The 15,214-nt window shown below is 41.3% G+C and overlaps 1 protein-coding gene across 1 annotated transcript in view; it reads left to right on the top strand.

Annotated features, from left to right (window-relative positions):
• Nucleotides 1–15,214, top strand: part of CACNA2D3 (calcium voltage-gated channel auxiliary subunit alpha2delta 3) — an 827,325-nt gene that overhangs the window by 763,304 nt on the left and 48,807 nt on the right. Inside the window, exon 35 of the mRNA XM_054729840.1 lies at nt 8,760–8,871. Coding sequence (XP_054585815.1) covers nt 8,760–8,871 — 112 coding nt within the window. The remainder of the gene's footprint in view (nt 1–8,759; nt 8,872–15,214) is intronic.

Raw genomic sequence — 15,214 nt, forward strand, 5'->3', positions numbered from 1 at the left:
TGTATATAGCCCCCAAAAGCATTCAGTGGTGGGAGAGGAGAGTGTAGCGTTAAATAGGACCAACAATCAGTATGCCAGTGGCGAGCCAATGAGCAGAGACCAAGATATGAATTGAAAGGAGGAGACTTTTGTACGCCCTAAAGAATATGGCACATGATTTGGGAAAAAGAGATGAGAAGAAACCTATTAAATGGGTGCTTGTTCTCTTTTTGTAAATTTTATTTTCGCATTTGACGAGCTTTTCCACAATTTTACTACTTGTGGTAAAAATAAAGGTAAATGAGATTAAAAGAGAGAAAAGGAAGATCAATGGCGGCTCAGAGAACAGGCGCAAGTTAGTTGAAGGGCTGCAGTCTCTGGAGCCCCGGAGCCCGGGGACAGACACCAGCCCTCCCCACCAGACTGTGCTCTGGAGGCGGCTTCCCCTGAGTGCGGGTGCTGTGGCTTCGAGTCAGGCACCTTCCTCTGCCACTCGCTGGCTGCGAGGTTCTGGGTGAATCACTTGGTCTCTGTGGGCTTTGGTTTCCCCGTTGGCCAACAGACAACAGGAGACATAACGTGGTTGTGGGAGATGAATGAAACGGTGGTGTGTGCAAGAATGGCAGGTGGGCCTGGGCGATGGGTGGTGCTCATGTTTTAGGGGGTGGTGAGCGTTTTGGCCAGGGGCCTGGCTAAGGAGTGTGCTCAGTGCGGAGGGCAATGGGCTGTTGTCTTCTGTGATTTATTTTTGGCGTGCCTCCTCACACCGTGTGCCTGCCTGTCCCCAGCTGTGGGGCTTCATGGTGAGGATGATGATGTGCTCCTTCCTCATGCCAGCCTCCATTCCCACTTCCCCATCCTCCCCTGGCCCGATTTCCTGCCCCACACCTGCCAGCACAGGCATCAGCCCAGGCTCTGGTCTGGTCCTTCAAATCTGACAATTAGTTTTTGAGTCTCTGTTGAGTACAGTCATTTGGGAGGGATTTCGCCTCCCACGGGTCATTGCAACATCTGGAGACATTTTTGGTTGTGACAACTGGGGCTGGGGGTGCTACTGACATCTAGTGGGTAGAGGTCAGGGATGCCGCTAAGCATTCTCCTACAACACACAACTGCTGACAACAAAGAATTATTGAAAATGTCAATACAGCAGTCCCCCCTTATCTGCAAGGGATATATTGATCTGCCCCCCCCCTCAATGGATTCCTGAAACCATGGATAGTTCCAAACCCTATATAATACTATGTTTTTCCTATACATACATACCTATGATATAGTTTAATTCATAAATTAGGCACGTCAAGAGGTTAACAATAGCTAACAAATAAGAATAATTATAACAATATACTATAACAAAAGTTATATGAAAGTAGTCTCTCTCCCTGATAACCAAGATGGCTACTAAATGGCTGATGGGCTGTAGCATATACAGCATGGACACCTGACAAAGGGGTGATTCGTGTCTCAGGTGAGATGAAATGGGGCAGTGTGCGATTTCATCACACTGCTCAGAATGCTGTGCAAGTTAAAACTTACAAATTGTTTATTTCTGGAATTTTTCATTTAATATTTTCAGACTGTGGTTGACCATGGGTAACTGAAATTGCAGATAAGGGGGGGGACTACTGTGCTGCCACTGTTGAGAAACCCTAGTGTAGACCAAGGGATGTAGGGTAGGGGACGGCGGGCTTTGCACTCATGATGCTTACAGAAATGTGTGCAGGTTCCCTGTGTCACCTCCCCTCTCCCATGCGCACCAGGACCAACAGTGGGCAGCATTTCCGCTCAGAGGAACACAGCAATGCTTCAGCTCTCTGCTCCTGTTTCAGGAACTTTATAAAAAGGTCCTGAATAAATAATTCCAAGTTACCTCACTCCACTGCCACACCATGAGACCTTTCCCCACAAACTCGAGATAAAGACCTTGTCCAGTAATCACATTGTAGATGCATGTTGGGCTCATGAATAGTGCTGCTCCATTTGCAGAATGCTGGCATCGGATTATCTTCAGACCTTTCAACATACCTGAGAGGTGGGGGCTGCTAGATCTGTCACTGAGCCTTTCTAAGGCACCCAAGTCAGACAGCTAGGAGAAAATGGGTTCAGACCTCACCTAAGATCTGCCACCTCCGCCAGACAGCGGAGCGAGCCCCCTGGCCACCTCGGCTGCTGCTCATGAACTGTTGCATTCAGGCGTAAAGCCCTCTGCTGGGCATGGCTGTGACTTCCATTTTAGAGTTGAAGAAACGGAATCAAATGAGGGTGAATAAACTCCTCTGTGGAGCTGCTATCATATGGATTTCTTTGTTAAATGTAATTCTTAGACTCAGTGTAAGGAGAGAAAAGTTTTGAGCACATACTACATTGACTGGCAAGGTCTCTTCGTTCGGAACGTACCATTCCCTCCCTAGCTAAGGACCCTGAGCTGAGAGACGTACCTCTTTGTTCTGCTAAAAATGGAATCCATAATTACACTGTTCATCTGCTTCGTTTCCTTAATGAGGGGGCTGTGGAAGCCATTTCTGCTGAGTATCACAAAGGTATCATTTGGGCGAAGTTGCACAAAGAGAAGGGGCTTGCCAGCACCGGTTATGAATGGGGGTGCACCCGCAGAGACAAAGGGAGAGGAAAGCTTTTCAAATGGCAACTCTATTCATTCCCAATTGTCTGCACGTAATTACTGTGAACTCGAGTCGGTTATTCTCATCAGGGACACTTGTTGCTAAGGGGAAATTAAAGATATTCAGTTGTGTGGGGGCTTCATTGTGAGCGAGTGATGGGTCATGGCGGCCTCGGCTATAGACGTCCAGTGTAAGTGGGGTGGGAGGGAGAGTGATGTGATGGCAAAGAGTGTGGCAGGCTCCAGGATGTGGTAGAATAGGTATCTGGGCACTACTGCTTCCAGCAGTGTGACTGGGGCAAGCGTCCGCATTTCTCTGAGCTCCAGGTTCTTGGTCTGTAAACAGGAGAGCAGCAGGCCTTGCTCACTGGGTGATGGTGAGGGTCCTGTCCAGGCACAGGGCCCAGTGTGGTGTTCGGCATGTAGTGAGCACCTAATGAGTGTTGGCTGCGAAGGTGGCAGTGATTTTGCTGTTTAAGTCAATAATGATCAAGGTGAGCAGTCACTGTCTGTGGGATCAAGGCAGGCTATGTTGGATTTCTGAACCCCAGTTTTCCCTCCTGGAAAAAGAATCAGCCTGGCTTAGCTCCATGGTCCTTGTGTGCCTACACCTGTGTAAGATAAGGAGTTTAAATGCCTGAGAGTTAAAATAGTACTCACTAGGTTGCTGGAGGCCCGAGTTGTTGGTTTGCAATTTCATAGATAAATAAGAAAGACTGGCAAATACATGTGGTGTTTTCTGAAGTATTCCAGACAAAGGTCTTCATAACAAACCACGTTATTTAGATTAAATGTGGCTGTGGTTTTATATGATAACTAGAGGCCTGGTGCACAAAATCTGTGCACTCGGGGCAGTCCCTCAGCCTGGCCTGCACCTTCTCACAATTCGGGAACCCTCTGGGGATGTCGGACTGATGGCTTAGGCCTGCTCCTGTGTTGAGCGTCTGCCCCTGGTGGTTAGCACGCATCACAGCGACTGGTCATTCCACCCTTCAGTTGATTTGCATATTAGCCTTTTATTATATAGGATTCATGTGTTTCCCAAAAGCACATCAAGTAGCCTCTGCCAATCCATAGCCATGTTGCAAATAGACTCAACGGTTTATCACCACGTCAGTTTGGGTGCCCTAAGTTGTCAAAGGAACAAACATTTCATCCCCAGAAAGGACCAGAGCCCACCGAGTCTCGCCATTGAACTTGCTGGACTCACTGCATTATAACTGGGCCCAGACAATTAGAATTAGAGATGGTGCAATTATTGGGCGTATTTCAATCACGTGCGCTGCCTATCTCAGCCTGCCCCAAAGACCTTTCTCCCTTTCGTTCATGGGCCAAACTTCACAGAGCAGTTAAGTATATACGTGCTGGAGCCAGAATGCCAAGTTCAAAGTTTGGCTCTGCTACACACTGCACTGGGTAAATTTGGGCAGCTTTCTCAGTCCTCTCCTCTATTCACTAATCTGCAAAACAGAGATGACAGTCGCTGCTACCTCATAGTTGTTGTGTTGTTGTTTATTTGTCTTGTCTTACTGTTAAATAAGTTAATCCATGTAAAGCAGAACATTACCCGGCACATAGTAATTTCTTAATAAACTGAGCCATTACCATCAGTAGGTCATTAGATGCCATCTGCCTGCTTGTACCAACTCCACTTATCATCTGTGCTATTGTTCACTTTATTTCATTTTATCGGACTCATTATTTTTTACATTTAGATAATGTGATTATTAAAATAGGAAGTCAGTATCACTTGCCATACAGAGAAAATAATTGTGAAAATAAGAACCATGGAAATAAAAGAGGTGTCACCAAATTGTAGCCAGATACTCTGAGCCTTATGTTTGACCTCCCAGGGTCAAAAGAGAAAAGAGCAAATGAGAAAAAGATGACAAAAGCTCCTGAGCATCAAACAAGCAGGCCCTCCTGACCAGACCAGAGGCATTCAAACAGAATGGGGAGGGAACGACCTCCCCACCTCTGTGTGTGTCTGTGGGGCATGGGCCACCTAAACTCACCAGGCCTTCTACCTGGAGGCAGACAATTTGCCATCGGGATTGAGATTCTCACATTTCTTTTGTCAATTTTACTCAGGAGAAGTATTCACTATTCAGGAAGCATGCCATGACAGTCTCTGTGAGCTGGCACTGAGGGCTCAGGGGGGCAGCATCGGGGTCCTGGCCCTTCGGGACCATGACAGCTACCAACGCTGTACCTTCAGTGGAGTCAGGACTCAGGGAGGCAGCTGGCTGCTTGCCTTTTCTCACCAAAGGATTCAACAAAACAAGTGCAGAAGTCACGGTGGCAGTAAACATGGGCACTTAAATAGCATTCCCAGTGTGCCAGCCACTTTCCATTATTCGTTTGATCCTCAGACAACCATGTGAGGTTGATACTGTTATACCCATTTTTCAGATGAGAACATGAAAGTGTAGGTAGAGAGATTAAAAACTCATCTGAGATCACGCAGCAGTGGCAGAATACACAACCCCAGAGTTTGTGTTCCTGGCTACTACGCAGTTAGCCCAACACCTGGCATGTGGATATAACAGTCTATACGGGCTAGCGTTTTATAACGGTTATATGTGTGCCCACGCATGTATGTGAAGTGTGCATGTATGTCTCCCTGCTGAGAACTATAGTTCATGTATTCCTCAGAATGACCCTGCGAGTTAGCCTGGGCATCTCTGTATGTCAGTGACCAGTTCCTGCAAATCACATGCTCTGTATTTTAAAATGCTGATTATGGCTCTGGCCGGTGTTGCTCAGTGGTTATAGTGTAGACCCATGCACCAAAGGGTCATGGGTTCGATTCCCAGTGAAGGGCATGTACATGGTTGCAGGTTCGATCCCCAGCCAGTCAGACACGTGTGGGAGGCAGTCAATATACATCTCTCTTCCACCCTCCCTTCCATTCTCTCTAAAAATCAATGGAAAAAAATATCTTCAAATGAGGATTAATAACAAAAAAAGCTGATTAGGAGTCTATTCCCTTTTGTTTTCAATAGGAAACAATTACAGTGCACAGCACTTCAATCACAGACACCAAATTAATTTCCTCAGAATAATTAAAGCTCAGTGAAAAGCCTATATTATAAAACACCATCACCTCAGGATATAAATGCTTAGAGCATGGCTTCCTGATCACCCAACAGTTATCTTATTGCTACCAAGCAATTGTTCTGCATTCAGTAACCCCACGATGGCTCACTTGTGCCAGAGCCTCCCAGATGACATTCCACAGAACATCTCCCCATGGCTCTGACAGCCAACCAATTTGTTGTGCTTCGAATATAACATGAGACTTTGTTCACACTTCATTTTTTAAAAATCCTACTGAGTTTTGCAATTGTAAATATAAATGATATATACATATAGCATATATTATAGATAATATATATTTAGAAATATATGTTTATAATTTATATAAGCATCAGCCAAAAGCATTGTACAGAGTTTGGGTGCTGGAAACCTGTAGGTATTCTACTGGGAAAATGTTAAGGAGAAGTCTTATAGTGAAGATGCCTTGTACAACTGGCATCTCCATTTTACAGATGAGAATACTGAGGATTAGCTAGAAGCGATGGAGTGGGATTTGTACTTCAAACTTCTCTGACTTCAGAGCCTTCAACCTTAACAACTATGCCATAGTATCTGTCATCCATATATATATATATATATACTAGAAGCCCGGTACACGAATAACATAACGAAAATGTGCACCAGTGGGGTCCCTCGGCCTGGCCTGCACCCTCTTGCAATCTGGGACCCCTCGGGGGATGTCAGAGAGCCAGTTTCAGCCCAATACCCACAGGCCAGGCCAAGGGACCCCACCGGTGCATGAATCCGTGCACCGGGCCTCTAGTATGCATATAAGATCTTTGGTTAATCTCTTCCTCCCTCCTCCCCATTCCCTCTGAGATTTATCAGTCTGTTCCATGTTTCCATGCCTGTGGTTTCTGCTCCTTCATTGAGTGTCTGCCTCCTGGTGGTCAGTGCGCATCATAGCTACTGGCCAGTCAGCCCGTCGCTTAGGCTTTTATATATATAGATAACTTTTCAATTACAGTTGATATACAATATTATATTAGCTTCAGATGTACAACACATGATTAGACATTTATTTAATTTACTAGGGGCCCAGTGCATGAATTCATGCACTGCAAAAGGAATCGTGGGCCGCGAGCCTGTGGTGGGCACAGGGGCAGGTCTCAGCCCATCTTCTGCGCCCCTGCTCGCCCCTCCCACTGTGGCCTCTGGTCCCCTCTCTGTCAGCAGCCCTGCTCCCACCGTATCTGCTCACATGAGCTGATGGCGTCATGCTGCTCGCACCTGCTGACAGCACAGAGTGATTGGGGCTGGCGCCAGCAGCAGGTGCAAGCAGGGCCAGCACCATCAACAGGTGTGAGCAGCGGCTGCTGCCCCGATCGCCCCTCAGGAGCAGGGGAGGTGGAGAAGCCCTCAGGGGTGATTGGGGCCGGCAGCTGCCACCCGCACCCACTGATGGTGCCAAGAGATCGGGACCGGCATCGGGCACCGGCAACGGGTGGCAGCTCTGGCACCGGCTGCGGGTGCCAGTGGGGCCAGCACTGGCAGTGGGTGTGAACGGGGCCATCACTAGCAGCAGGTGCAAGCAGTGACTCTGGAGCCCCGCCTTGGTTTGGTACCCCCACTCACCTGCTCCACCATCCTGCAGCGGCCGATGCCCACCATGTTCCGTGCTCTGCTGCCAACACCCACCATGTTCTGCACACACCCCCAGGTGGTCAGCACACATCATAGCGACCAGTTGTTCGGTTGTTCCGCCATTTGGTCTATTTGCTTATTAGGGTTTTATATATATAGATGAAGTCATCACCCTGATAAATCTAGTACCCATTGGACACCATACATAGTTATTACAATATTATTGACTATATTCCCTATGCCATATTCTACATCCCATGATTATTCTGTAGCTATCAATTTGTACTTCCAAATTCCTTCACCATTTTTGCCATCCTCCCAAATCTCTTCCCCTCTCTGGCAAGTGTCAAAATGTTCTCTGTATCTAGGAGTCTGTTTCTGTTCTGCTTATTCGTTTATTTTGTTTTGTGGATCCCACCTAAGTGAAGTCATCTGGCATTTGTCTGTCTGACTTATTTCACTCAGCATAATACCCTCGAGGTCTATCCCTGTTGTTGCAGATGGCAAGATTTCCTTCTTTTTTATAGCTGAATCATATTCCACTGTATATATGCACCACTTCTTTATCCATTCATATATTGATGGACACTTCAGTTGCTAGTTGCTTCCATATCTTGGCTGTTGTAAATTCTGTCATCCTTATTTTAATATCACAATGGCCTCACTCGAATGCTAGCATTGTTTTGTTATTATTATTCACTGTTACTACTATTATAATTAACTGACACTTACCTAGCATTCATGATGTTCCAGGTACTGCACTAAATACTCCACACATATTATTTATTTACTTCTCACATCAACCTCTGATAGAAACCTATATTATCCCCAACTAACATATTTAAAAAGTTGAGACTTAGAGAGGTTTGGGCACTTGCCCACTGGACATAACTTTCTTAGATAATTTAATCAACCACAAGGCCTTCACCAAGTGCCTACTATGTACTCATTTACGTACAGGGTTATTTAGTGCTGTATTACTGGACAAGGCACTTCATAATAGTAGGATTAGGCTCATGGCTTTGGTTCAAAGGCATTACGTATTTTACTAGTCCATATTTCAATTTTGTTTCTGTAATAAAACCATGCAATTGTATCATGACCTTGGTCTCACCCCTAATAATATGGTGTAACTTATATTTTAGACCTTTATTTAGATATGCATATGTGTTTGTTGCTAAGTTCAAGTAAGGCTGAGTTCAGTTGACTGATGTTGTCCCAGAAAGTAGAATTCTTATGATGCATAAATGATAGCTGATCAGGCCAACGCAACTGCTTGAAGAATTATAGCTTATAGAGTTGCTTGGCAGATGAAATCACTGGACTAATTAGAAAATAATGCATTATGCTGTGCCTAGAAAACTCGCAGAGCAGTGGGAGCAGAGCAGCATTCTGAGTTCCTAGGGGATGCCAGTCACAATAAAGCCTGTGCCTTGTGTTCCTTATCTTTTCCCCCCTTTTTTTCCTATCCCTACAGCCCAGAAATTGAAACAGACCCTGGAGCCTTGTGATACTGAGTACCCAGCATTTGTCTCTGAGCGCACCATCAAGGAGACCTCAGGGAACATTGCTTGTGAAGACTGCTCCAAGTAAGCCCCCCACCTCTGCTCAGTGAGAACTTCCCCAGATGGGCTGATGCGAGGGGCATGCCCAGGGTTCCCCACAGAGAGAGGGAAACATGGCTGCCCTCTTGTGTGAGGAAGTATTTCCATCAGCTTGGAAGAAACGTCCGTTGGTTTTATTAGAAAGGTCGCTGAGAGTTTGGGAAGCATTCAGAATGCATCCTGGAATATGGGAGGTTTTAGTTCTGTTTGTTGATGGTTGGAAGAAGTCCTAGTTGGTGTTTCCCCAATTGACAGTTGGCAATTTCGGCGACCTGTTCCAGGTGTCTTTACCGAAAGCGCAGAATCTTCAGATTCACTGAAGTCTGATGGATTGAAAGTGATACTTGGTGGTTTACTATGGGTTTTTCTGATTACTAATACGGTGGGCCTGTTTTTGAAACAGCTTTATTGGTCATTTGGGGGTTCCTTACCTTTTCATTCCTGTATTTCTACTGGCAGTTCTCTGTTGGGTGGTGAATGTATTCATACTGATTTGGGTTTTCTTTCTATGTTTTGGACACCTTTTTTTTTTTTTTTTCAGTTATATGGTTTGTATATGTCTTCCTATTCCTGGGTCTGGCTCTTCACATTTATGGATGCCCTTAGATGAACAGAAATTTTCTTTCACTTTTATTTTATTGTAGTCTAATTTATTCTTTCTTCTATTATTTCTCTATTTTGTACCTTGTTTCAGAAATGTTATAATGCTATTCTCACGTATTTTTATTCTGCATGTTTGTAAAGGGCTGCCTTTCACATTTAGGACTTTAAACCCCCTGGGGGGGAGAGAGAGAGAGAGAGAGAGAGGGGATGAATAGGGGCATGAGGTAGAGTCTAGTTTGGTCTTTTCTATGTACTTGGCTTTGTAACCAGAACTTTATATTGAATAGTCTTTATTTTCCAATAGATTTATTATAACACCTGTGCCATGGGCTGAGTTCCCATCTATATGCAGATCTGGTCCATATGGTTTGTCAATACCTCTGTCAGCACCCTGTCTCTTTAATTATTATGGCTTTATAATATGGCTTTTTATTTAGAACAAATATCATTTCATTATTCTTCTTCATAGTCGTCTTGGCTATTCTTCCCTCTTTACTCTTTCATATTAATTTTGGAATCAGCTCATTAATTTCCATGACTTATGCTAGAGTTTCAATTAAATTTGCTATGTTATATATTTATTTGAAGATAATTGCTACCTTTTATATTGGACCTTCCTTTCCCCTTATAAACTAAATATATCTACTTATTTATGTCTTTCTCTGCCTTTCAATACAGTTTTATAATTTTATGTTAGATTTATACTTAGAGAGCTTATAGTTTTTCTTGCTAACATAAATAGTACATATTTGAAACTACATTTTCTAATTGATAATTGCTAGCATATGAGGATATCACTGATTTCTGCACATTGAGTATCTTGTATCCCACAAATTACTAGATGCTGTTTAAGAGCTGACAGTTTGTGTATAGATTTTCTTGGGCTCTCTACATAGACAGTAATATCACTTGTGAAAATTTTTCTTCCTAATCATTATACTTAATTATTTGTTTTATTACACCGGAATTCTGATACATAGAAGCAATGAGAGTAGGTGACCATGTCTTATTCCTAATTTAAAGGAATTGCTTCTAATAATCCATGTTAAGTATAATGTTTGCTATAGGGTTTTTAAAGTTATAGTAAAATAAAAATAATATAAAGTTTACCATTGTAGCTATTTTTAAATGTACAATTCAAGTGCATTAAGTAACTCACAATGTTGTGCACCTACAACTGTTATCCATTCCCAAATTACTGTAGGTTTTTGGTAGTTAACCATTTATTAAGCTAAAAAAGACCTCTTCAAGAGTGTTTGGTGCTGCTGGCATTATTACTTGAAACTTGAATGGATGTTGAATTTTATTTTAAAAATTCTACATACATTACTAAAATAATTTTAATTTTTAATATGTTGACTTACATGGATTATAGTTAAATGTTTTTTCAATCATGACACATATATACCATAAATATCTTTAATAGTAGATGGGTTGTCGAATGTGAAAATGTACTTGCTTTCCCATGATGGACTTTCATTGTCAGGATTACAAAAACCAACACCATATTTCAAGATTCATCTGCTCATATTAGATGGTGAGCTTCTGCATCTGTGCTCAAAAAGGAGAGCAGGCTACACTTTTCCTTTCTTGTACTGTCATTTGGCTTTGCTCTTACCTTCATTTATCGTCACAAAATTACTTGGAGAATTTTACCTCTCGAATATCTTAACATTTTGTGTAAGACCAAGTTATCATTTTCTGGTAGGTTTGGTAAAACTCATGAAACTATCAGTGACTGATGGGTTTTTGTTTGTCTGTTTTTGTGTGAGTACATTTTCAACTACTGCATTTGTTTCTTTAGTGGTTAGCTATCTCTCTGGAATTTCTGTTTCTTTTTTAAATGACTTTGGTGATTATATTTCTTAGAAAATTGCCTATTTCATCTCACTTTCCAAGGTTATTGCATGCATTTGGTCATAGTATTATCGTTTGATTAAAAATGCTATCTTATTGCTGATTTTGCCCCCTTTTAAATCAATCTCTTTCTCTCTCCCTCCTTCTCTTTCTTCTCTCTCCCCTTCCCACTTTTCTCCTCTTCTCTCACTCTTTCTTGCTAAAGCCCCACCCGCCCCATGTTTCATGTTTTGTTTCTCTTTTCAAAGAACAATCATTTAGATTGTTTGATTCTTTCTGTTGTTTCTTTGAATTTTTATTTTATTTATTTTGCTTCTTATCTGTATTATTACCTTTCTTCTGTGTTTTGGGAGTTTAACTCTTTTTTTTTTTTTTTTCTTCTAACATTTTGTGTTTGCTGCCTACTTTTATCAGCTTCATAGAAATATATATAATTTCTTTCTGCATTCCAGTTTATCTCCATAAATTTAATATAAGGCTTTCATTATTATTTAACTCTAGCAATGTTATAATTTTCACAATCTTTTATCTATAAATTTTTAAATAGTTTTAAGATTTCCTAATATGTGGGATTTGAGGCTTTTTATCATTATTGATGTCTAATTAAATGGCATTGTGATCTGTATAACACTTGTTTTTGAGTATGTGTGGAGACTTGCTTTGTATTCTAGTACTTATCCATGTATTTTTGAAAGCAAGTTTCATTCTCTAATAGCTGGGTACAGGGATTAATATATTAATAAGTAACTATTGGCTCAAATGTATTACTTTGTTTCAAAGTTTTTTAAATGGTGTCTATTTTGTTTTATATTTTAATTGTTTTCAATTAGAGTTTACATTCAATATTTAGGGAGTGTCTGTTTTAGATGGCAATTAATCTCTTACCAGACTTAGGGATTTTTCAACTCATTCATGTCATTCAATTCATTTTGCTTTCTATATTTTGAAGCAGCGTTGCCATGGACATCTCTGTTCAGGATTGGTACAGCTTTCTAATAAATCATTCATTTTATCATTATGTAAAGCCTTCTGTATGAAAGTGCTTTATGCTTTAATGTCTATTTCGTTTGCTAATAGTATAGGCATAGTAGTTTTCCTTTTGGTAACATTTCCTAGGCATATTTCCCACCCCCTTCCCTCCATTTTCAATTATTATTTTTTTGTCATTTTGCATTAGGATTTGTCTTATAAATAGAATATATCTGGATTTCAAATACCTGTCTATTGTTGGTAGAGTTAAGTCTGGATTTATTTCCATTTTATATGCTCTCTATTCTTCATTCTTTATCTTTGCCCTCCTCTTTCTTCTTCTTCCAATAGAATGTTTACCAATTTGTTTACTCACCATTGCTTTTTTCTTTTTGCCATTGCTTTTTTTTGTTTTACAGTATTTTGGAAGTTTTTTCCAAGAATGTTCTGAGAGTGATACATTCTCTCATTCTTTGTCTAAAACACCTTATTTCATAGGTACTCTGCAGAGATAATTTAACTTTATACTATCTAAATTGAAATTTTTAAAGATACTATTCCATTGTCTTCTGACTTTTAGTTTTGCACCTTTATAAATAAGCTGGTTTTCCCCTCTTTGATGGCTTTTAAGGCGTTACCCTCTCTTTAATCTTCTGAAGTTTCACTGAAGTATGTCCAGATATAAATTCATTTCTGTTTTTTATGTGCTTTATCCTGGATAATGTCCTTCAACTTATATTAGAGTTCATTAATTTCCTTTTGATTGTGTCTAGTCTGCTGCTTAGAGAATGCATTGAGTTTTTAATATAGATGTCTTTCCTTTTATTCTAGAGGGTTTATTTGCTTCTTTTAGAAATCTGTGTATTCTTTTATATAGAGTCTTATTGTTAAATTTCCTATACTTAATTATAAAGAACTTTTAAGGTTATTTTAGCAGTTTAAACTTTTAGGGCACCAGTCTCTTGTTTCTTGTGTCTGCTTTCTTTAATGGCAGATTTTTGCCCATGTGTTTTGTCATTTTTTACTGTAAACTGATCTTTACTATTAATTATTATTGTTGTGGGAACAGAATAGAGCTTGAGTTTCTCTTCATCAGAGGTTTATATCTGGGCTTCAATCATGTATCCTATTGGTATTGACTGCGCCTGGGAATCATTGTTATGTAAGCTTCTGTATTTAGGAGTTTGTGCATCATATAATTACAGTAAATATTTTTCCTAAGCAGCATGTACTTTAGGCATAACGTTTGATTTCTCATGCTAATAGCAGAGCCCCAGACAACACCACTTAGCTATAAATGTACAAGTTGGCTTTTAGTATCTTCTCTTGTAAGTATTTTTTTTTTTTTGTATTTAAACATGCATTTTTAGTTTTACTATTTCATCCTGCATGTCGAAGTGTTTAGAGCAGAATGGCTTCCACACTTGCCAAACCGCCATGTCACAGTTTCCTTCCCACCACGGACTTCTGAGAGCAGCCACAGCAAGCACGGAGGTAGAGTTCTTTAGTGCAGGAGCGGTGGGGTCCGAGTGTGAGTTCAACTCTAGCCTTGCTGACTGTGTGACCTCCAGCAAGAATCTAACTGCTCTGAATCTCAGCTTCTCCTGGGAAACTTGGGCCATAATAATAGTAAGCATAGCATAGTCTTGTTGTAAGATGGATATCATATCCCCAGTCATCATAGCTACAAACTCCATCAGGTGGCCAGTATCTCTTTGTGAATGATAGGTGATCATATTGAGTGGATCGTTAGGTTTCTTATTTCCATTCTAAATGAGAAAACAAATAAACCAAGATAGATAACTATTAGGGCAAGTCACAGGTTTCCTGGTTGACTTGTAATTAGAAACTGACATGGGTGCAGTTTAATTAAAAGAAGTGACCTAATGATTTCATACTAATGAGAAGACTACCTGTCATTCAGTGGGAGGTTGCTGCATTCCTGCTGTGGCCAGAAACCACTGGAGCCTTGGGCAATGCAAGGATGACCATGATAGAAAGGTGATGTTGAAGGTGTTTGCACCACCATGACCAGCCTGTCTCAGACCTAGAATTCCACGCTGGCTTGAAGACTCCCAGGAGGCTGGGGAGTTGAGTGAGGCCTGCTACCACGTGCTGCTGGCCCCAGGGAGAAGACACTACAGGCTTTGAAGGATTGTCCTTTCCAAGCTTTATCTCCAGACCACCACCCAGCAGCTCAGTCAGATACTACAGAAGCAAAACAACAAAGGCTCAGGGGTCTGAGTGGGGAGAGGAGAAGGGACTGTGCTTTCCCTTTCTTTTTAAATAAGCTCTTTATTGACATTTAGCACATACAGAAAAGTGTACAAACCGTATGTTTGCAGCTTGATGATCTTTCACAAGGTGGACACATCTATATAACGTACACTCACTCAGGCTAAGAACTGAAAGAATAGTCAAGCCCCCCTGAAGCCCCCGCCTGCCCCCTTCTAGGTACAGCCCCACCTGCCAATAAGATAACCACTCTCTTGATTTCTTACATCACAGTTGGTTTTACCTGTTTCTAGTGTCAACTTGTGAGATGGCAATTTAGTTAATAAGATAGGAGCGCTGATATATGATTGATGGAGGGAGGTTTCTAAGGAGTTCACTTGGAAAACAAGTTAGGGCCTTAGGGAAAAAATTAAACATACTTTAGGACTTCGGTGAACATTACTGGTTTTATAAATGATTTTTTATTTTTCATTTACAGTTGACATACAATATAATATTAGCTTCAGGTGTACAACATATAATTAGACAGTTATATAGCTTACAAAGTGATCACCTCAATAAGTTTAACACCCACCTGGCACTACACATAGGTGCTACAATATCATTGACTATGTTCAGTGCTATACTTTACATCCCCACAACTGTTTTGTAACTATCAGTTTGT

Source organism: Eptesicus fuscus, chromosome 18 (genome assembly GCF_027574615.1).
Source record: "Eptesicus fuscus isolate TK198812 chromosome 18, DD_ASM_mEF_20220401, whole genome shotgun sequence".
Lineage (NCBI taxonomy): Eukaryota > Metazoa > Chordata > Mammalia > Chiroptera > Vespertilionidae > Eptesicus > Eptesicus fuscus.